At 41.9% G+C, this 24,253-nt stretch overlaps 2 protein-coding genes across 2 annotated transcripts in view; both read right to left on the reverse strand.

Annotated features, from left to right (window-relative positions):
- DCUN1D1 (defective in cullin neddylation 1 domain containing 1) overlaps positions 1 to 14,970 on the reverse strand; it is a 35,298-nt gene extending 20,328 nt beyond the window's left edge. The window contains exons 1-2 of the mRNA XM_089675577.1: positions 14,732 to 14,970; positions 3,623 to 3,839 (exon numbers count right to left, since the gene is read on the reverse strand). Coding sequence (XP_089531703.1) covers positions 3,623 to 3,839; positions 14,732 to 14,734 — 220 coding nt within the window. The 5' untranslated portion in view covers positions 14,735 to 14,970. The remainder of the gene's footprint in view (positions 1 to 3,622; positions 3,840 to 14,731) is intronic.
- A 7,918-nt stretch (positions 14,971 to 22,888) lies between these two features.
- The window catches only part of MCCC1 (methylcrotonyl-CoA carboxylase subunit 1), a 30,396-nt gene continuing 29,031 nt past the window's right edge, over positions 22,889 to 24,253 (reverse strand). Inside the window, exon 19 of the mRNA XM_089675578.1 lies at positions 22,889 to 23,105. Coding sequence (XP_089531704.1) covers positions 22,995 to 23,105 — 111 coding nt within the window. The 3' untranslated portion in view covers positions 22,889 to 22,994. The remainder of the gene's footprint in view (positions 23,106 to 24,253) is intronic.

The following is a 24,253-nucleotide window of genomic DNA, read 5'->3' on the forward strand; positions in this document are numbered from 1 at the left end:
TAGAGACACAAGTATCAAGTAACCTATACTAAAGCTATAGCAGCATTTGGTAAGAGTCAAAAATTTAGTCAAGTGTGAACAAGCCCTTAGTACGATGGGTTCAATATTGAGTTGGCCCGCCCTTTGCAGCTATAACAGCTTCAACTCTTCTGGGAAGGCTGTCCACAAGGTTTAGGAGGGTGTCTATGGGAATGTTTGACCATTCTTCCAGAAGCGCATTTGTGAGGTCAGGCAGTGATGTCAGACAAGAAGGCCTGGCTCAGTCTCCACTCTAATTGATCCCAAAGGTGTTCTATTGGGTTGAGGTCAGGACTCTGTGCAGGCCAGTCAAGTTGATTGAGCCCCAAACTTGCTCATCCATGTCTTTATGGACCTTGCTTTGTGCACTGGTGTGCAGTCATGTTGGAACAGGAAGGGGCCATCCCAAAATATTCCCACACAGTTGGGTGCATGAAATTGTCCAAAATGTCTTGGTATGTTGATGTCTTAAGAGTTCCCTTCACTGGAACTAAGGGGCCAAGCCCAACTCCTGAAAAACAACCCCACACCATAATCCCCTCCACCAAACTGTACATTTGGCACAATGCAGTCAGGCAAGTGTTCTCCTTGCAACCGCCAAACCCAGACTCGTCCATCAGATTGCCAGACAGAGAAGCATGATTTGTCACTCCAGAGAAAACATCTCCACTGCTCTAGAGTCCAGTGGTGGTGTGCCTTACACCACTGCATTAGACGCTTTGCATTGCACTTGGGGATGTAAGGCTTGGATGCAGCTGCTCGGCCCTGGAAACCCATTCCATCTACGTAGTGTTGTGCTAATCTGAAGGCCACACAAAGTTTGGGAGGTGTTTAGCTACTGACTCTGCAGACAGTTGGTGATTTCAGCACACTGTGTGCTTCAGCATGCACGGATTTCGCTCTGTCATGTTAAGTGGCCTACCACTTTGTGGATGAGTTACCGTTGTTCCCAGTTGCTTCCACTTTGTTATAATACCACTAACAGTTGACTGTACAATATTTAGTAGGAAGGAAATTTCACGGATGGACTTATTGCACAGTTGCCAACCTATCACGTTACCATGCTTGAATTCATTGAGCTCTTGAGAGCGACCCATTCTTTCACAAATATTTGTAGAAGCAGTCTGCATGCCTAGGTGCTTGATATTATACACCTGTGGCCACAGAGGTGATTGGAAAACCTCAAACTAATGATTTGGAGTGGTGTCCCAATACTTTTGGCAATATATTGTACATTCAAGGTATTGAGGCCAATAATGCACATACAAAGCACACCTGGCCACCCCATGCGCTGACCCAAATTTAATCATCAAAAGGACAAGTGCCACATTAAAGGGAGTAATTAAGCCACTCATTCTCATCTGCAGCATGCAGCCATCTAGACCACATCAAGGCATAATTCTTAGTTTTCCTATGCTGCTCATGTGCAAATTTTTCATAAGAGGTGAGCTCATTCCATTAGCTCAATCCTGGAATACAGTAGCTGTGCTTGAAACACATCTCAATCGACAATCACCCTATGGGCTGCAAATACAGATCTTGTCAATGCAAGAGGAGCAAAAGGAGTCCAAACTGGATGCTTAAAGCCAGGGTTTCTTTAACCACGTGCCGACCACCCACAGTACATTTACTGCGAGTGGTCAGCACCTACATGCACAATCACATACAAGTGCCTGCATGGTCTTAGAAGGGCACCGTGACACACCCAAACCCCCTCCCCCCCCCGCCGTGCAACCACTGTGCAGCAACCATCGCGCACCGCAAACTGTGGAATCACGGTACCAGAGCCGGGGATCATGTGATCACTATGCAATCACATTGTAAACAAAGCTGCAGTGGATGAACCTCATTCATAACACCTGTGTTTCTTATACTAGTGAGCTGTGATTGGCCCACAACTATCACATGGTACCTGGGCCAATCACAGCATTCTGTACTATGTGATTAGCTGTAGCCAATCGCAAATTAGTAGAAATCACAGCTGTCGTGAATAAAACTCATTCCTCACATTCCAAAGCATTTCTGGCACAATGATATTCATTGTAACAGCAATCAAAGTATTAAAAAAAATCCATGATAGTAAAAAAAAAAAAATGTTTTTAAGAAAATAGAAAATTAAGAAACACCAGTCATTTCATGATGCTGAACCATGCTTGTGATTCTATGTGGAAAAAAAAATTGTTGGAAAAAAGAAATTGTTTAAGGTTTTAATTTTCCAAAAAATTGTGACAAAAAAAATTACTTTAAAAGAAAAAAAACAAAAACAAAAAAAAACACCTCACCATGCCTCTTACTAAATATGCTTCAGACTGTCTACTTTCCAAAAAGGGGTCATTTGGGGGGAATTTGTACTGTCTTGGCATTTTAGGGTCTCAAGAAATGAGACAGGCTGTCAGTACATCAGAAATGATCAATTTTCAAATATACATAACATAGATGGTAGACGCCAGTGTTAATTTTGATGTCAAATTTTGATTTAGTTTTAGTCATAGCCCTTTGACTAAAATGCCATTTTAGCTTTAGTTGTATTTTAGCCATTTCAATTGCTTTAGTTTCAGTCGTATTTTAGTGGACTAAAATCTCCAATACATTTTAGTCAACTAAAATCTAATAGGTCTGGTTAAATTGTAATGCGTTATTTAAGCATTTCTCTAGAATTTCCAAACTCATTATATACTCCTGGAGTAAAAATCTAATGACATGGTATTTATTGTATTAAGGTTTGAACAAACTACAGATTTAGCAGTTCTAGAACATCTTTATAAGTAAAACCAAGTTTCTTTATAAGAAATGTCCCTCCCTCAAATTTTTGCTATGTTTTCATTTGTTGACTAAAACTAGAATTGATTTGTGGCATAGTTTTCATCAATTGATGAAAATTCCAATTGAGTTTCGGCAACGAAATTAAAAAACACTGGTAGACGCTATTAATTTCACAAAAGCCAATTAATGTACTTATGGGGATTTTTTTTTTTTTTTTTAAGATGCAGCATAACACATTTTGGCCTAAATTCATGTAGAAATCAGATTTTTTTTGATTGGATATGTTTTATAACAGGAAATAGTTTTTGTTTTTTTTTAATTTTTGTTTATAGAATAAAAAATAAAAATCCAGTGGTGATCAACAGAAAGCTCTATTTGTGTGTGGAAAAAAAATATAAATTTGAATGACTGTCATCAATAGCAAAAAACGGCCTGGTCACAAAGGGGGTAAAAATCATCTGACGCTTAATTGGTTAAAGGGTCTTTCTTATTTAGTATCAAAAACATGTGAACTATCCAGGATAAGAGCCCAGGCCACATAAAAAAACAAGGAATATGAACAAATGGAAAAAAATCATCCTGAAACAGAAATTACAAATGACTCTCTGAACAAGGAATTAAACTAGAAGAACATTTCCTATCCTTGCAGACACCCAGATACACCGTATTCTGTACAGAGCTGAATGATGACTTCTCACCAGAAAGCATTTAACTAAAAGTGAATTTGTTGCCAAAATGAAAATACATTTGCTGGAAGCTGAGCTTTATAACACACTTTCATCCTCTTGTTTGCTATGTCATGTTTTGCAGATTTTCTTTCAAGTGTATTGCCTGTACTTACCTTTGTATCGGTTATAAAGTTGTTCTAATTTTTTTCTGTCCAATGTTCCTTTTACACTTTCTCGGATATAGTGTTCAGGATTTTGGAAAAAGTTATCTGTGGCAACATCTAGCTTCCAGTCATTCTGGGACAGGCAACTTACTGCAGTCTTTTCACTAGATTGTGTGAAGATCATAAACTGGCGAACTTTATCTTTTTGTGAGGATTTCAACTTGTTCTGTGGAAAGAAGGCAATACCATTACATACCAATTACATCACTTGAAATTCCACAGCTACTTAAACATCCTTTGAAACCCAAAGCACTACCAATTTTAATTTGGAAGTTTAGCTTTCCCAAGGGCCTCTGCTTTAAAGCAACAATCATTTTTAAGAAAGGCATAGTTATAAATTTCTTATTATCTCTGAACAAGTTCTCTTCAGGCTGCATGCATACCTCTGTTTTTAGGTACAGACGGTTTCCAATGAAATCCCCGAAAGCACATAAAGGTGGACTTTGTATTGCACATCATCAGATGTAAAAATCAGTGTGAATTTGGCCATAAAACACAACTTTACTCTCCCAATCAACATTAACAAACTTTAATTCCTTAAACTGCTAGGCTTAGTAAAGAGATAGAAATGTATATTATATATAATTATACTGACTTGTTTTAAACTATTTTTTTTTTAGCTTTCTTTAGTTGCTTCCTGGTTTATGGCCTAGGCCAGTGGTGGGCAACCTTTTTTTCAACTGAGCCAAATCTCACCAAAACCACGATTGAAATTTATTTTGAGAGCCACATTTTTAAAACTGAAAATACATAGGATGGTACACTGTTTTTAGTTTCAATAAGTTTTTATAGTAATTCATCCCCCATATAGTAATTCATCCCCCATAGTAATTCATCCCCCATATAGTAATTCATCCCCCATATAGTAATTCATTCCCCATATAGTAATTCATCCCCCATATAGTAATTCATCCCCCATATAGTAATTCATTCCCCATATAGTAATTCATCCCCCATATAGTAATTCATCCCCCATATAGTAATTCATCACCCATATAGTAATTCATCCCCCCTATAGTAATTCATCCCCCATATAGTAATTCATCCCCCATATAGTAATTCATTCCCCATATAGTAATTCATCCCCCATATAGTAATTCATTCCCCATATAGTAATTCATTCCCCATATAGTAATTCATCCCCCATATAGTAATTCATCCCCCATATAGTAATTCATCCCCCATATAGTAATTCATCCCCCCTATAGTAATTCATCCCCCCTATAGTAATTCATCCCCCCTATAGTAATTCATCCCCCCTATAGTAATTCATCCCCCATAGTAATTCATCCCCCATATAGTAATTCATCCCCCATATAGTAATTCATCCCCCATATAGTAATTCATTCCCCATATAGTAATTCATTCCCCATATAGTAATTCATCCCCCATATAGTAATTCATCCCCCATATAGTAATTCATTCCCCATATAGTAATTCATCCCCCATATAGTAATTCATCCCCCATATAGTAATTCATCCCCCATATAGTAATTCATCCCCCATATAGTAATTCATCCCCCATATAGTAATTCATCCCCCCTATAGTAATTCATCCCCCCTATAGTAATTCATCCCCCATAGTAATTCATCCCTCATATAGCAGTAGTAAGTAGCAAGTAGTAAGCCAAGTCCCCCCTGTGTCAATTCACTTACCTTTGCTCCGCGCGTTCCTCTCGCCGTGTTCCCGCGCCGTTCCGGTCTTCAGGGCGGACTGTGAGAGGAGCCTAGATCCTCTCACGTTCGTCACGCTGCCCTGCCTACACACATCCTAACAGCCAATCACTGGCTATCAGGATGTGAGTGGCAGCGAGACTGGCCAATCATTGCATTTGAGCGCGCTGCCCTGGCTGTTTTTTTTTGGATCACGCTACAGAGTCCCTGCCGCCCGAGAGGAGGGAGGGGAGCGGGCGCCCGGCACACAAGAGCCGCATTAAAGCGTGTAAAGAGCCGCATGTGGCTCGCAAGCCGCAGCTTGCCGACCACTGGCCTAGGCTAAAATGATGTCATATATCCAAGTAGTCTTCATGTTATATCTTTTTTTTTCCTTTTGTCTGAGGGAGGGGCTCTCAGCTAAGGGCAGATGGATTTTAGAAAGTAAATGCTACATGCATTATTTGCCCATTACTGAAGATGGTTGCGGCTAGAAATGCTGCCATTTTTCAAAATGATTTCCCAACAAAATAAAGCAGAGAGACATGGAAGGATGGGTGATTTTGCGTTTAAGATTAAAAATGAATTAAACAGTGTTTTCAGTTTGTGGTCCTCAGATACAGCTCCATTTTAAAGAAACCCAGTCACTTGATAAAACTATTTCAGCAAAGCACATTTTTGAAAAGAAGAGGCTGAACGCTTTATCTTTCCTTCCACCTTCACCACATATAGAGAAACTGGAACTTCCCAGACATATAGATCTTCGTTGCTCCCCGCTGCTCTCACTGGTTCCTCCCTCTGTTACAGCAAAATAAATGATGTGTAGTTCAAAGAACAGCAGGAAAAACCAGCAAAAGCTGCAGGGAATTACAGATATCGACACTCCGGGAAGTGCTGGTTTCCTAGCAGAATTTGGGGAGCAGTTCTCAGCAGCAGAGCTGAGTGGTAGGAGATTACTCTATTTCAGATTTATAATTTCCCGGTATGTTTTTAATATGACAGCAGGCCCGGACTGGCCATAGGGCACACCAGGCATTCGCCCGATGTTCATGAAGCGGCGACCGTGGTCTGAGGAGAGCTAACACAGACAGCGGCCACCGCTCACCACCCACTATGTGGCCATTCCTGTAGCAGGGCAGGTGCCAGGAAGCTAGGGAGTGTGGGAAGGCTCCAGTCAGTGACACACTGGAGGAGCCTGCAGCTTCAACGGCAGGCTTCCTCCTAACACTGGCCAGCACACAGTGACAGCTGCACAGTGGAGGAGGGTGAGTGCACTGATCCAGTGTGGGTTATAGCCAAACAGTCTGCAGCCGTGGGTATGGCGGAGGAGTGAGCTATCTCTTTTGCTGAATGGGGCTGTCTCTGCTGGACCGGGCCATCTCTCTGCTATATGGAGCCGTCTCTTTGCTGAATGGGGCTGTCTCTGACAGATTGGGCTGTCATTTACTATATGAGGCTTTCCCTTTGCTGAATGGGGCTGCCTCTTTGCTATATGGGGCTGTCGCTTTTCTATATGAGGCTCTTTGCAGCATTAAGCCGTCTCTTTTCTATATGGAGCTGTGTTTTTGCTATATGTGGCTGTCTCTTTGCTGGATTGGGCAGTCTCTTTTCTATATGGAGCTCTATTTATGCTGAATGGGGCTGTCTCTTTGCTATATAGAGCCATCTCTGCTGGATTGGGCCATCTCCTTGCTATATGGGGCTCTCTCTTTGCTATATGGAGCTGTCTCTGCTAGATTGGACTGGCTCCTATTATATGGGGCTGTCACTTTGCTATATGGGGCAGTCTCTTTTCTATATGGAGCTGTCTTTTTGCTATATGGGGCCATCTCTGCTGGATTGGGCTCTTTGCTATATAGGGCTCTCTCTGTACTATATGGAGCTGTCTCTGCTAGATTGGACTGTCTCTTTGCTATATGAAGCTGTCTCTGCTGGATTGGGCCATCTCTTTGCTACATGGAATGGTCTCTGCTGGATTGGGCCATCTCTATGCTATATGGAGTGGTCTCTGCTATATGAGGCTCTTTGCTACGTGGAGATGACTCTTTGCTGCACTGAGATGTCTCTTTGCTATTTGGGGCTGTCACTTTGCCGAATAGGGCTGTCTCTGTTTTATGGTGCCATCTCTTTGCTATATGGGGCTGTCTCTTTGATATATGATGCTCTTTGCCGGATTGGACTGTCTTTTTACTACATGCTGATGTTTCTTTGCTGGATTGGGGCTGTCTCTTTGCTGGATTGGGCCTTTTTTTAATATAAGTGGAAGTCTCTTTGCTGTGTTGGGCCATCTCTTTGTTGAATATATGGGGATGTCTCTTTACTGCTCTTTGGTCAAAATATACTGTAAATATGATCCAGATCTGCAGCTCCTCCCGCTCCTTGCTTTGCTGATAGGATGACATCGTCATCAGGAAGGAAGACACTGGAAAGGACACACAGGCTAAATCCTGCCTGTGCCCTGCCAAAGATAGGACTGTGCAGAGGAAGGCAAAGTAAAAGGGGGCACTCTGATTAAAAAGAAAAGGGGGGCAATTGCAAGGGGGCTGTGGTTGCTAGAGGAACTGCACTGTAAAGTAAAGGGGCACTGTGATATAAAGAGGAAATGCACTGTAAAAGGGCACTGTAATCAAGACCCCCCCGAGTCCCTGAAAAAATTGACTGCTCAGTCTAAAATGCCTGGGCCTAATTTTTGTCCCAGTCTGGGCCTGTATGACAGGGTAACTATACACCGCGAACCTACCTAAACCTATACAGCTGTGTGTGGTCTTCTTTCCATATAACAAAGCAAAACAGGTTAGCACTGAGTGCCTTTCCTTCTCATACTCTGTACACCCAAATCACACTCCTTACACTGTGTATGTCAGAGTATATAGTGTAATGAAACATTCACAAATGAACTCGTCAAACAAGTCCTAACTCTTCCAAAGCAGGAAAGGAAATATAAACCCTTGAAATACAGTATCTCCTGATGTATACGTTTTCTGCAACCATGGAAGTACAAATATTTTACATTATGCAACTACGTATAGCAAGATTAGAGGTACGCCTACCATCAATGTAGAAAGGCCACCAACTGAAAAGTTTCTCCCCAAGAAAAAAACAACAGTGACAAAACACGCTGGTAAATGCTGGAGTGTGGCCTTGTAACTCAACCAATGGACAGAAGTGGGTCATGGGTAACCCTAATGGCAAGGACCACACTTCATCATAGCATCAGGCCATTATATAGCAGGGTGTTGGTCACTGTGAAGCAGCTTGTATAGCTGGCTATATTTATAAAAGGACTATACAATTTACTAAATGTAGGTTACATTTATATGAAAGATGTAAGGCATCCAACTGGGTAAACTAAAGGTGCTTTCATTAAAGTGGTTGTAAAGGCTCAAGGTTTTTTACCTTCATGCACTCTATACATGAAGGTAAAAAACCTGTGTGCAGCAGCCTCTCCGACCCCCCCTTATACTTATCTGAGCCCCATCACAATCTAGCGATGTGCACAAGACTCTCCCTCCTCACTGGCTCCCTCTGCTGTCAATCACAGCTAGTGAGACAATGACGAGAGAGGGGGGCGGGCTGAGCCATGGCTGTGTGTGTGATTGAACACACAGAGCAGCGTCTCAGGTGCCCCTATAGCAAGCTGCTTGCTCTGGGGGCACTCGGCAAGAGCCAGGAGTGCCGGCGGGGACCTGAGAAGAGGAGGATCGGGGCTGCCCTGTTCAAAACCACTGCACAGAGCAGATAAGTATACCATGTTTGTTTTTGGGTTTTTTTAATTGCCTTTAATATCACTTTAAATGTAACAGGTCTGCAACATGCTCTGTAAATGTTCAGTTCCAATGTATGAACCAGTGATCTTTCTTTATAACTAAGCTTTGGCTTATACATGTGTTGTGCTGGAAGACTCTTGACTTGTCCAGATAAGAGGAGAGCAGCTTCAGCATTACGCAAAGCACATCTGAAGTCAATCTGTTATCCCAGCCAACTAGCCACAATGTTTGCAGATGCTGGTCGAGTTGAATACTGGCTCATCAGACACATTGAGGACTACAAAAAAAAGGCGTCACAGCATGTAGTGAGCTCCTCTTAGTAAAAAACATCTTCAGCTTGGTCTCCTAAACATAGAACACCCTCTAACATATTTTGCTAGGAATAAGCCCCTTTTGGGCAATAAATTAATATGTTTTGTGGTAAGGTTGCCTATCATAATGACTGGCCTGCCAATACACCAATACATCCAGAAAATCAGAAGTAACACACTATGGTGCAGTGCAACACATTGGCACCACAAAGTATGCATCATGCATTATCGCACCACAAAGATATAAACAGACCCTCAACAGGCAACACTTGTTTGTTTGTCCTGGTGACCACTGTCACATAGAAAATGAAGGTAAATCCAAAACTTTATATTGTCACCAGAACAGAATAGAGGGGAAATCTACAAATGGGAGCACTTGTTTTAAAGCCTAACTCCAGACGAAAATAATATTTTAAGGCCTCATACACACTTGAGCTCATAAATGCGGCTTTTACAGGCATTTAGGAGCTTTCACACATGTGCGGTGCGGATTGAAGCTCAGCTTTCACAGATAATTAACACAGTAGTTGTTCAGCGGTTCAGGTAAGGTTTACATCATGTTCAAGTCAGGATTGTATCCTGTTCACACATGTGCGGTTTAGAAACGGTTCCCATAGAAGTTAACAACCTGTGATCCACACCTGAACCGGACTGCTCAGAAATCGGTCAGCACTCGTTTTCAATCTGCACTACAAGTGCACCGGATATATGTGAACAGGCACCATAGGGAGATTTTTATTTCACATCTCATGTGGATTGGATGCAGTTCAAATGGCATCCAAACTGCATAGAAATGAAAAAGCACTTCGGCTTCCTTTTCTCTGCTTCTAAATGCCCCTTTATGTTAGCCTATGGGGTGGATTTACTAAGGGCAAATCGGCCTGTCTGTGCACTCCAGTCTGTTGCTCTAGATCTGAGGGAAAGCTCTGAAATAAAGGGAAGCTCAGCTGACTTCTATCATCCAATCATGTGCAAGCAAAAATGATGTTTTTATTTCCCTTGCATGTGATTGAGAATTTTTTGCAAAGTGAAGCTTTACGTCATTGACTAAGCTCTGGAGCGACTGCACTTGCACGTGTATTTGCCTTTAGTAAATCAACCCCTATGTGTCCATGCACACTATAGGCATTTACAAGTGTTTAGAGGCAGAAAATAAGCCCACAAAAAACACGTTCAGGAGCAACTTTTGAGCATAAAAAAATGCCTGACACATAAATAATAAATGTAGGTAAATGCATATAAAAGCGTTTTTGTGCTCGAGCATTTTTTCATTTAAATGGCCAGAGTAAATTAATATTCTGGCCAATGAAAAACGCCCAGGCATTTGTTTGCAACAACGTGGCTTATGCACTTTTTAGAAGATGCTTTTCTCCTGACGGGAGAAAAGGGTTATTAAAATTCCCAGAGTGCATGAAGCCTAAAGGACAAGTTCATCTTTCTGCAAGAAATAATAAATTCACATATTTTGAAGGCAGGAAAAAAAAAATTGCGCACTCATTATTTCTTGCACAGAAGCCTGCAGAGCATTGCACCCACAATTAGTGGATTTGCAGATGCATAACAAGATGGAGTCTTCAATACTCACCTCTTCCTTGCTCTGGAAATCTTGTTTCCTGCCCCGGGGACTGGATCATTTCAACTGATTATCATCTTGGCAACTGGTCCTCTTGCTGGCTCCTGTAGTTTTTGTTGTCCCCTGCCACTAGAACTTGTACCTCCACCAACAGGAATAGTCCACGTCACCCATTTACATGGACACGCAGAAGGACCCGCTGGAGGCAAACAAAAGAGCAGAAGAAGCTCGGAATCCAAATGTCATTTGACAATGAATTCAGGTAAGGAGTTTTTTAGTGATCAGCTAGAATGGGGTGGAGAATGGTCTTGCTTTGCCAATAGTTGGGCCTTAAGGTCTCCTTCACATGGGTGATTAGGGCGATACATTGGATTTCAGCAGCAAGAATCAGTAGATTGTTGTGGCTGAGATGACAGGTGTATGCAGACAGTAGAAAAAGTTCAACCTGTACAAAGTAATGACAGCAAGAGAAGCAATCACTGCTATTTTATATCCACACATGCAGTGATTACCTGCAGATGCAGACAGTTGTGTCCAGCCTCTGTCCCTAACTGCAGTATGTGTGTTTACCCTTGGATAGTCATGGCTGCTGTCAGCTTGTTGTTCATTCCCATTGGCAGAATGTCTGCAGGTAATCGTAAACACCAGCTATTCCAGCTACAAGAACCAGCTTATTCTTGCCACTGAAATTCACAGACCAGCCTTATGCCGGCCATAGACAGGTTGAAAATCGGCCAATTTTTCGTTTGCACTGTTAGTGGGTTAATTGGCTAGCCATTTTTCGGGTTTTTTGCACAGTTTTTTTTATCGGTCATGTTGGAAAATTTGAGGCCGATTTTGACGATCGGACGATTTTCCCGGCAAGGATGGGCAAATCGATCGATCGTTTTACCGATAAACAATCCACGCATGAGCCGTGACCTGCAAGGGACAGAAGTTATGGGGTGAACTTTATGATTTTGTCGGCCGATTTTTTTTACTGTTCGTGGTAACGTCGGCCGAACGAACGACTTTTCGTGTTTTTTTTTTTTTTTCCGAAAAATCGCCTGATGTTCGACCTGCATTAATCTCCCGTGTGAATGAGGTCTAAGTGCCAAAAGGGTATTTCCTTCACTTTGGAGAGACTTTCTCACACTGTTAGGTCTATAAAACAAGAAGGGAAATCCCCACAATCGGACAGTGATGGCCAAAAAAAAAAAAAAAAACGAGAAGGATTTTTTTCCTCCTTCAAAAGCCTAAAAACAGTTTTAACTTCAGATTCGAGAAAAACTTTAACCACTTGACCTCCTAAGGATTTATCCCCCTTCCTGACCAGGCCATTTTTTGCGATACGGCGCTGCGTTACTTTAACTGGCAATTGCGCAGTCATGCAACGCTGCACCCAAATTAAATTTATGTCTTTTTTTCCCACAAACAGAGCTTTCTTTTGGCGGTATTTGCTCACCTCTGCAGGTTTTATTTTTTGTGCTATAAATAAAATAAAGACTGACAATGTTGACAAAAAAAAAAAAAAAAACACTTACTTTTGCTATAAAACATATCCAATAAATGACAAAAAAAAAATTAAAATTTCTTCATACATCTAGGCCAAAATGTATTCTGCAACATGTCGTTGCTAAAACAAAATCCCAATACGTGTAAATTAATTGGTTGAAAGTTAAAGCGTCTACAAATTGCAGTATATATACTGGAATTTTTATTTTTATTTATACTAGTAATGGCGGCGACCAGCGACTTATAGCGGGACTGCAGCGGGCATTCTGACACTGGGGGAACTGACTTGGTGTCACGAACATCCCCAGTGACACCAATACAGTGATCAGTGCTAATAAAAAGCCCTAACACTGTACTAATGGCACTGGGCAGGAGGGGGTTAACATGTAGGGCGATCAAAGGGTTGACTGTGTGCTGTGTGTGTTTTACTGTGGGGCGGTGTGTGCTTCACTGTAAGCACACTGCTTTGCATAGCTGTGCTATGCTCAGCCATGCAAAGCAGTGTGCAGGAGGTGACAGGTGAGAAAACGGTTTTGTTTAAAAAATAGTTCTCCCCCACTCCGTCAGAGATGCTCAGCAATCACCGGGCACCAGCGAATAATCACATGGTGATTGACAACCGTGGCCACGAATGGTGGTGCAAACTCCCTACCCGGAAATGCAAAATCACGTGTATATATACGTGATTTTGCACACTTGTGCTGCCCTGTAGTAGTACTTCTGCTGTAGGGTGGACAAGAAGCGAGTAATGACCTTTGTGCTGTGGGAGGTCTTGCTATAATGTGCAGGTATCATAGCAGCATATGTGCACATTATGGCTCACTTAAGTCTGCAGTGTCCTCTTATCAATGACAGGTCCATGCTCCTGACACTGCTCCTCCACCACTTCTCCTGGGTCTTAGTGACTCTTTGGCTATTGGAAAACCACTGATGATGTAATTCCTGTATGTACATCATCCCCAGATCTATTATCAACATGTACACTGCTAGCTTGGTGCTTGCGTCATTTAGTGTACACCCCTGGGGCCCAACCTGCGGCACTTTGGTACCTGGGCCCCCTGAAGACACTAATCTGTGTTTCCCTATTGCCGTTTTATATCAGTCTCATGCAACATGTCTCCAATGAATGACTAACTCCTGAAACATGTCCCCAGTCTCTATGGCATATTCACAGTCTCTGGCCATCTCCTGTGCCATATCTGCAGTCTCTGGCTATTTTCTGTACCTCGTATACAGCCTCTGACCATCTCCTGTATCCTGCCCTCAGTTTCGGAGCATCTCGTTCATTATGTCCGCAGTCTCTGACCATGTCTTGTATCATGCCCATAGCCATGGACTATAACCTGTTGTGTGCCTGCTGTCTCTGACATTGAAAATTCTCTGAGGCCCCCCATATTAAGAAATGTGACTACCCCTGGTGTATACAAAAAAGAAGGAACACTAGCGGCTGTGCTGGTGGATCGCTTTTCAGGGGTATGTGAGAGACAGCAAGAAAGTGATATGCTGCAAGTTCCAGGATCAGGATCGTTGTGGGGTAGCTCCATTCACTTGAATAGGCCATGTTCCGTGGCAGTACTGCTGAATACAAAAGGGAGGAAAATTTTGGCCACTTCCATGAAAAAAAGAAAAGCGTCGCAATATGTGCACAACCCTATATGGCTGCCTTTGCAGATCAAGGGGGCAGTAATAACGCAGCTTAACCACCTGTTTATACCACCCCCAATTGCCAATGTGCATGAGCCCTGAAGAAGGTGTTCCCAGTCATTGATGAGGAAGTGTCCCCTCAGGGGGCTCTGGGGACCTCTCATCTCACAGACCACTGATGAATGACAAAGTGTACAGCCAGCACTCATCTCCTCCTGACATGGGGTGGTACATGGGTGGGAGATCACTGTGCCCGGTACCAGGGGGGACAGGACAGTATTGTGGCAGGACTCATTCCCTGTGCCATGACACCAGAGGCCAGCCCTGTGATAGACATTGCAGGCAGCCCTCCCTGTTCACAGCTCACACACATGACATTACACAAGCGCTGCTTCCAAGCACAGTCAGCCTGTAGAACACCCTTCTCCCCCGACCAGTCTCAGACTAGGCCCCGAGACCTCGAGCTAAATTAGCGGGACAGCCGCCTTCCATAAGCGCCTCCTTCCCCTGTCACTCCCCTGCCCTTGCCGAGGCCTGGCACCCCTTAGTCCTCCGGTGTGAGCCCCGCACTGTGTCAGTCAGCGGCCCGCCCGCTCACTGTCTCTCTCTCACTCACCATGTTGGTGCTCGGCCTCCCGGTGAGTGTGAGTGGCGCTCTCACGGACTCTCGGCGATCTCGCTCATGCGCAATGATGCTGCGGCCTGCGGCGGGCAGGGGGAGAGCAAGGCCGGCACAGAAGACGAGTCCGGCCCGGGGATAGACTAGGAGCACGGGGGCCGACGCACAGCTAGAACTGAGGGGGAGGAGAGGAGGCCGCCTGAGGGGTCACCCACACATACAGACGGGTACAGCGCCCCCCCTCCTCCGCATTTTTATTAGGTGTCTGTGTGCTATGGAGAGCCGTACTGGCTGGGAGAACTGGGCACCCTCTTATCACACTTTTCCAAAACTGCTGTGTAATACTTGGAGGCTGCTGCCCTCTAAATGTAGCTGAAGTCAGAACTATCATGACCCCTGCCGTGTGTTTCAGTGGGGAAATTTCTCCTTACTTCCTGTCTTGGAGACACAACAGGAAATAAGAAGGGATCTCTCCAAAGGAAGAACAAACTCCAAAAGTAGAATTCCAGCTGACACCAATCTAGTCTTAAGACAGACCCCTCTCCCCTCCTATAGTGACTAGCCTGTGTAAGGAACATGTATATTCTTATTTTCAGCCAACTTAGGGTTGTCACCTCATCCTTTTAAAACCGAACACATATTAACCACTTGGGAACCATATAGCTGAATGACCCTCACGCCAGGGTATTAGGTGTAATCCTAGACTCCCATGTGTACTTCCAGCCCCAGATCCAATCGCTGACAAAATCATGTAGACTTCACCTCCACAACATCTCCAAGATACGGCTGTTCCTAACCCTGGAAACCACTAAGCAACTTATTCACTCCCTTGTTATATCTCGCCTTGACTATTGTAACTCCCACCTCATTGGCCTACCTCATTGCAGGCTATCCCCTCCCCCTCCAGTTTATCATGAACACTGCTGCCAGACTCATCCACCTCATTAACCGTTCCGCATCCACCACCCCTCTCTGCCAATCCCTCCACTGGCTCCCAGTTGCCCAATGGATACAATTCAAAACTCTAACAATGACATATAAAGCCATTTATAACTCTGCCCCAATTTACATAACCGATCTTATCTCTAAAAAACACCCAAACCGCACACTCCGCTCCTCGCAAGACCTCTTACTCTCTAGCTCCCTTATCTCCTCCTCCAATGCTCGTCTCCAGGACTTCTCCAGAGCTTCCCCCATCCTATGGAACTCCCTACCCCAAACTATCAGATTATCACCTACTCTACTTGCCTTTCGGCGATCACTGAAAACCTATCTCTTCAGGGAAGCCTATCCTACCCTCTGCTAATTCTGGAATCCTCTACTCTTCCAACCACTCCATCCCCCACAGTGACTACCTACTGTACCATTCACCCCGCCCTCCTAGATTGTAAGCTCCAAGGAGCAGGGCCCTCAAATCCCTCTTGTATTAAACTGTATTGTCTCCCACTATAATGTAAAGCGCTGAGCAAACCGTTGGCGCTATATAAATCCTGTATAATAATAAATGACGGCTACAGCGTGGTTACTCAGTTCTGGTAGGGCGCCATATGACGTAAAAACATAGTTTACTATGCTTCGGTTATGAATTAACACAGTGAGTGATCTCTACGAGCCTGAAATGGTCCCCCCTGTACTCACAGCAGCTGGCAGAAGGGAGAGAAAGGGGGCTCAGGCCGCAGGGGGAACTGGATAGTAGACAGGAGGAAGTAAATGGGCTGCCCTATGTACAACAATCATTTCCACGTTTGAATCACACTTTTTAAATTGGTAGTGGGAATCCGCATTCCCAATAAGCAATGTGTGAATTGGGCCTTAAAGGATAAGTTCACCTTTTGAAACATGTCACACCCTACACCCATACTCAGGATGTAACATGTAACCACCCTGATTCCCCATTGTGACAGCTGGGATGATCTTCTCCCCCCACTAGCTGTACAAGTTTTTAAAAAAACGTGGCTGCATCGCTCATTCACAGTATTCTGTGAATGAGAAAACTATAATCCCCGGCAGCCTTTGCAACTGTCAGCTTGTAGTTATCAATGAACTACCACAGCACTGTGAGCTCTGTGGTAGTTCATCGAGTCTTCCTCTCAGTATCAGCTTCCCTGTACAAGGCAGTTGATACACTGATAGGTCTTCAGGAGACCTATAGTTGTGTTCAAAATAATAGCAGTGTGTTGAAAAAAGTGAATAAAGCTCAAAATCCTTCTATTAGCTTTTATTTCCATATACACAAATGCATTGGGAACACTACACATTCTATTCCAAATCAAAACATGAAGAAAAATATAGCAAATTTGTGTTGTTCCTCTAAAAACATTGAAGAAAAGTGAATATTAGACTGTTCAAAAAAATAGCAGTGTTTGTATTCTTCTTTACAAACTCAAACATTCACTATATAAACTGAAAAATGTTTGAAGATTTTGCTTTCCTTTGAATCACTTAATTCATATTTAGTTGTATAAGCACTGTTTCTGAGAACTGCTGTACATCTGTGTTGCATGGAGTCAACCAACTTCTGGTACCTGTGAACAGGTATTCCAGCCCAGGATGATTGGACTACATTCCACAGTTCTCTATTTCTTGGTTTTGCCTCAGAAACTGCATTTTTGATGTCACCCCCAAGTTTTCTATTGGATTAAGATCCAGGGATTGGGCTGGCCACTCCATAACGTCAATCTTGTTGGTCTGGAACCAAGATGTTGCACGTTTACTGGTGTGTTTGGGGTCGTTGTCTTGTTGGAACACCCATTTCAAGGGCATTTCCTCTTCAGCATAAGGCAGCATGACCTCTTCAAGTATTCTGATGTATTCAAACTGATCCATGATCCCTGGTATGCAATAAATAGGCCCAACACCGTAGTATGAGAAACATCCCCATATCATGATGCTTGCACAACCATGCTTCACTGTCTACACAGTGTACTGTGGCTTGAATTCAGTGTTTGGGGGTCGTCTGACAAACTGTCTCCGGCCACTAGACCCAAAAAGAACAATCTTACTTTCATCAGTCCACAAAATGTTGCGCCATTTCTCTTTAGGCCAGTCTATGTGCTCTTTGGCAAATTGTAACCTCTTCAGAACGTCTTTTTTTTAACAGTGGGACTTTGCGGGGGCTTCTTGCAGATAGCTTGGCTTCACATAGGCGTCTTCTAATTGTAACAGTACTCACAGGTAACTTTAGACCTTCTTTCATCTTCCTGGAGCTGATTGTTGGCTGAGTCCTTGCCATTTTGGCTATTCTTCTATCCATTCGAATGGTAGTTTTTCACTTTCTTCCACGTCTTGCAGGTTTTGGTTGCCATTTTAAAGCATTTGCGATCATTTTAGCTGAGCAGCCTATCATTTTCTGCACTTCTTTATATGTTTTCCTCTCTCCAATCAACTTTTTAATCAAGGTACGCTGTTCTTCTGAACAATGTCTGGAACGACCCATTTTCCTCAGAATTTCAGAGAGAAATGCACTGCAACCAGCATGTACAACATTTGCTGCCTTCCTTCCTTAAATAAGGGCAATAATTGCCACCTGTTTTTCAAAGAATGAACGACCTCACTAATAGAACTCCACACTGCTATTATTTTGAACATGCCCCTTTCAATTATTGATTCAATTACACAGAATCAGCAGCATGCATGTCATGACTGTTGGATCTCTATTACTCTACTACACCTGCTAGTAAATTATTTGCCATGTATAAATATTATTTCTACCAAAAAAACGGTGATTGATCAGGTTAGTGATGTCTGACTGCTATTATTTTGAACACAACTGTACATGACATCGGGGATCTGCTGTTCACTGATGCAATGCTTTACAGGCTCCCAAAACAAAAAAAAAAACAAAAGCACATTTTTTTTACCTGAATTTTTAATTTTTCATTGAAAGGTGAACGTATCCTTTAAAAGGCACTCAACGGCTTTGTAAAAGTTTGCAAGCTCCAAATGGAGACTGTTCAGTCGGTAGTGGCCTTCTTACATGAGTGGGATTTTTTGGCCTCAATCAACACGTGCTAGAATCAGAAGTTTATTTGTATTAGTACCAACTGACACAAATTGACAGTGCAAGAGTTTCACTTTATTTATTATCAGTTTATGGCACTTACTTTTGGATTGGCATCAGCATCCAGGATATTCACAAAGTTTCTGACTCCAGTCCTTGCTCTGCTGCGACTGCAGGGGATAGTAAACTATTTGGCTGATCTACTTCTGCAAACTCTAACCCCAAGGTTGAGACCAATCTGTCGATAACTATGCACACTCTAAGAGTTTAGTTGGATCCTGATCATCAAGAAGTCATCCTTGGTACCATCTTTTGGGTTGGAGTGGGTATCCCTACCACTGGAGAAATTTTGCATGGTGTACCTGTATATTCCCATTTTGCATTCTCGCAGAGGGCCATCTATTATCAGTTGCACGCAGGTCCATGGTCTTAGGATGGTCTCGTTTGAGGAAATCCCTTTATGCGCAACATCACACCCAGGTCCTTCAGAGGGAGATTCTCTTCAAATGGGCTAAATCACCTAAATGTTCCTGTCCAAGGATATAGAAGATTTGGCTAGTACAGACCTCCCTTGATCCTCTTCCTAGCATCTTGTCTCAATTTAAGGTGGAAAGATTCATAGCCAGGACCAAGAATCTGTTGACAGAAACTCTTATGACTCCCTGAGACTGGTACTCCCTGATTTATGCCTTCCATTCTCTGGAGTTCCCGCCTCAAATTTTTTGCAGAGTCAAGACAGAGATTTTTTGACTCTGGTGGCTTTAGATTGGTCATGAAGACCTTGACACCCCTTGGCATCTGCTGCTTTATTCTGACCTTCTCTTCTAAGGATAATTTCTCCATTCCACCAGTCTCACACCCTGTTTTGCCATCACTAGATTTAAAGGTTTGGCTGTTGAGAGCCAGGTATTGAGCGACATTTATCTTGAAGATGGTCAAAGTTTGCCAATTGACTTCTTGTAAAATGTATCACTAATTGAAAAGGTGAATTTTGCCCTGTGTGATTTCCTTGGGGCTCCCAGGTTTCGGTCTTTACCATTTTCTTTTAAAGGCCACTGGCCTCGTGCATTTTTAGTGGTCATCAACCTCGTCTTGGGGGGGGGGGGGGTCTGGAGATGATAGTTTGGTCTTGAAAATTGGACAACACAAAAAATCTCCACCTGATCCTACCCGGTCTGTTATTGGCCAGTCTCAGCCAGGTAAAGGAGCCCTCCACAAAACTCAATATTCTCTAAACATACAGAAAAAAAAAAAAAAAATTTGAATATGAGCTCTACCTTACCCCTAGTTTTCAAAAAGTATATAAATATCCCAGAAGGCGCATGAGACATACTTCATGATAGCACCCAATTGATATTAAAAAAAAACAAAACAAAAAAAACACAATACCTTTATTAAATTAGGTAAAAATACAGATTGACATAGACAAACAAAAATTGTATTAAAAACTGCCTACCACCAGATCACCAATTATTATGCCAATCTCTGTATTCTTATATACTCTATAGGGGGACGGACGCACACACTAAAATGTTGTTATATACAAGTAGGATAATAGCAATACCATCTCGTTGAGTCCTCCAATATGCTGCTTAATAGTACATAAATGATGGTAACCACTAAATGCAGTCATATAGAAGTCAAAGCGCAATGATAGAAGTGCAATAAATCCTAAGAAATGAATAGTTCCAATCTTACAAGTATCAGTTAATACTGCATAAGGACATTTTTCTTTTCCAATAAGGTCTGTGGTCTACAGGAGACACTGCGATCAATATGTGTCCTGTATATATTTCCAATGGCTTCCCTCTCAGATGTCAATCGAGAGCGCACACACACACACACACACACACACACACACACACACACACACACACACACACACACACACACACACACACACACACACACACACACACACACACACACACACACACACACACACACACACACACACACACACACACACACACACACACACACACACACACACACACACACACACACACACACACACACACACACACACACACACACACACACACACACACACACACACACACACACACACGTTCGTATGGAATCTCATAGTCCACTCCTTTGTTTTAAACTTTTAGGAACAGGTCATTTTGATATTGTGGTCCAGAGGAGGTAATTAGGGCCATATAGAGTATTCAGATGTGCTCCTCCTGGCAAGTGTTGGTCTGCCTCCCTTTCACAGATATTCTCAAAGTCATTACATTCAATATATTGATAAGTCCTTCATGAATCATTTAGATACTGTGGTTTAGAGGAGGTTGTGAAAACCATCTAGGAGTATATTTTTCTTCACAAGCATCCATATGTTCAATGCAGAAACCTTGAAGATTTGCCCAATGTGAAAGTTTCCATCAAAGTGATTTATATTGGTGTTTTAGCCTTTGGCCATTTTGAGTATGCATGCATACCTTTTTTAATTTTTCAATAAAGTTTCATCTGTTTTTTTTTCTGTAAGATTTTTTTTAAAACACAAGTACATGGCAAAACAGGCACATAACAGGAATATGAAAAGTAGGGGTAACATTCTTTATATACCATAACTTTCTAGAATATACAAAAAACACTGATATTAGTTGGGTGGACTGACCCTTTAATAATAATCTAAATTTTAGAACTTAAAACTAGTAAAAAGATGTACAAGAATTGTGTTGCACAAGGTCATGCATTTCATGGCACCTTTATCACTCAAGCTATTGTATATATAGACAGTAATGTAAAGGTACAGTGACACAAGATTGTTTGATGATTATTTGTGTATGTGTGCGCACAGATCAGTTCAGTGTGCAGTAGCTGGGCAGATGGTCTATCTGGTTAATTGGTACTAGCATAAGACAGTATATTGAGAGGTCTCCTGACAAGGTCTGTCTGCTCACTCAGATGTGCAGGGAGCTGGAGGGAAGAGATTATTCTTGCCGTTTCTTTATATACAGCTGACAATGAAAATGACCAGCTGTCACTTTACATTACTTGGATATCATGCAAAACTAAAGTTGTATGAAAGTCTGGCATTTAACAAATGACTGTTTCAGCACATGTACAGCCACCCTAAGAGAATTTAATTAAAAAAAAAAAAAAAAAAACCCCTCTAAAAAGGGAATAAAAATACTTAAATTAAAAAGTTTGTAATATATTTCAGCTTTCGAGTACATAGATGTGGTTGCAGCTAATTTTTTTTGTTCCCTTTATTTTCAACTGGTAATCCTGCCAATGACATTCCCTGTTCTAGGGTATCAACCATTAACAACAGTATGTACTGCATCTATTGAGGAGCAGCTTTATCATCCCAGGATATGACTACAGAATTGTAGGAGATGAAAGAGCGCACAAACCTTGCGCATTACCTCAATAAATAGTGACTAATTTGATTTTATTTAGGAAATATACTCACAAAAGTGACGGGAAAACAGGCATAAATTAACCATAATCCACACAAGGTTAGAGGTAAATCCAAAGGGGGGGGGGGGGAAATACAAGCTAACAGGCTGAAATGCTGTAATACTGACACTCAGTGGCTGAATATCTCCTTTCCAAGGGAACTCTGCTGTACTCAAGTTTCTATCTGCCAAGCCCAGCTCTGACGAAGAAAGGAGCACCCTTCGAAACGCATTAGCTTGTATCCCCCCTCCTTTGGATTTACCTCTAAGCCTGTGGGGATTATGGTTAACTTATGTCTGTTTTACCGTCACTTTTGTGAGTAGATTTCCTAAATAAAATAAGTCACTATTTATTGAGGTAATGCGCAAGGTTTGTGCGCTCTTTCATCTCCTCCTACAGTTTTATCAAGCTTCCCCAGCTTCGTGATAGAGCTGCACAACCTCTGATCACCAGCGGATGAACACGCTGTTTGTTACTAACGCCCGTTTGACAGTCTTTGAGCACAGGAGATAATGGATCTTTTAGGACTACAGAATACCTGCCATTCTCCAATTAACCATAACACATGGGATAGTGGTTTTGTAGTTCACTTAGACTTCTGGGAGCAATGCTCACTGATAAGGGTGCAGTACAGACAGAGTTACCAGCTCACAAGAATTTTGGCAAGATCAACAAGAATTTCTTGCACTGATCAAACATACAATTTAACAGCATCCTAAAATTAAAGACAGAAGGCAAGGTCAGTATTCATATCAAGATTATTTATTGTGTTAAATAGCGGTCACATGGGAACAATATAGGAATATTTCTTGTAACAACACAAGAATAAAACGCAAGGAAACATGGTCACTCTGAGTCTTCTTCAAACTCGACAAGTGGAGCATGTCGGCTGGCTTGTACACCTTCTTTGAAGTGAACCTTTTTGATGATGCCTGCTTTGGGTGCTCGTATTGTGTGCTATAAGAAAAACACATGGTAATTTAGGATTTACTACATAATAGTTTTAGGAGGTGGATATCAAGACAGATTTCTTTTCATTATCTGCCTGGAGTTGAGCTTGAAAATTAACCTTGCAAGGTCTTTTTTTTTTTTTTAAAGTGTGTCCTCTCTGCCTTGCACAAAAGTTACCGTATATGGATCTTAAAAAAAAAAAAAAAAAAAAAAAAATTATATATATATATATATATATATATATATATATATATATATATATATATAATCTTGTAGGAGGGAAAGAAAAGAAAAAAAGTTAGTTAAGTTAGAAAAAGTTATACCTTTCCTTGGCTTCCACAGTGCAGGAGGTGACTGCACTATTCTGCCAGCAAGATCTCATACAATGTGAAGTATTTCAAATTTTGTGAAAAAAAAGACGTTGCAGCACAAGGGATTTGGGCTGTTAAACATTCCCTAGATCTCAATAAAAAGGAGGATTCCATGCTCAAGAAGGCACCATGGGCAAAAGCCAAAATGATGAGCGAGTAGGTTATCCAGCCTTTTTTCTTTTACGGGTGTCTTTTGTAGCTTTATGCAGCGTTTCTGCAAAGGGGGCATTTAAATAGCAGACCTTGCAATTTAAGTACAAGGTCCATGTTAAAATGCATGTCAAGGCAAAAAATATATAAAACATTTAGTACATTTCAGGATTACATGCACATTTCTATGCTTTTTTTCTCCCTTTAAAATACAGCTCAAAGTACAAAATAAATATGCTCCTCCTAAATATGTGTAGACAGCCCTGCCTACCCAATTTTGGATTAATGTACAAAAAACATAGACCTCTCCTCATTTTCATACTCCTCCTTGTGCACCGACAGTTAAAGGAAGTTATCAGCTCAAAAAACCTGTGGCAAACGCAACTGGTGTTTTTTTCACTTTTGCTAATAAACAAAACACTTTCAATAGTATATTTAGCAGGCCACAAAGGAGCAAATAAAGAAGGTACCGGTTCAGGTTTAGATACACTAATATTCTTGCAACAAATGGAATAGTAAACAAGACAAAAATACAGCTAACCTTACATTGAAAAAGGTTTTGCATCGAAAATATAAAAATTCCAAAAGAACTGAGGTAAAAATAAAAAACACCAAGGTTTTGGTGCTGTTACA

The sequence above is a fragment of the Staurois parvus genome, unplaced genomic scaffold, assembly GCF_062004578.1.
Source record: "Staurois parvus isolate SC_StPar_1 unplaced genomic scaffold, SC_StPar_1.0 ptg000155l, whole genome shotgun sequence".
Lineage (NCBI taxonomy): Eukaryota > Metazoa > Chordata > Amphibia > Anura > Ranidae > Staurois > Staurois parvus.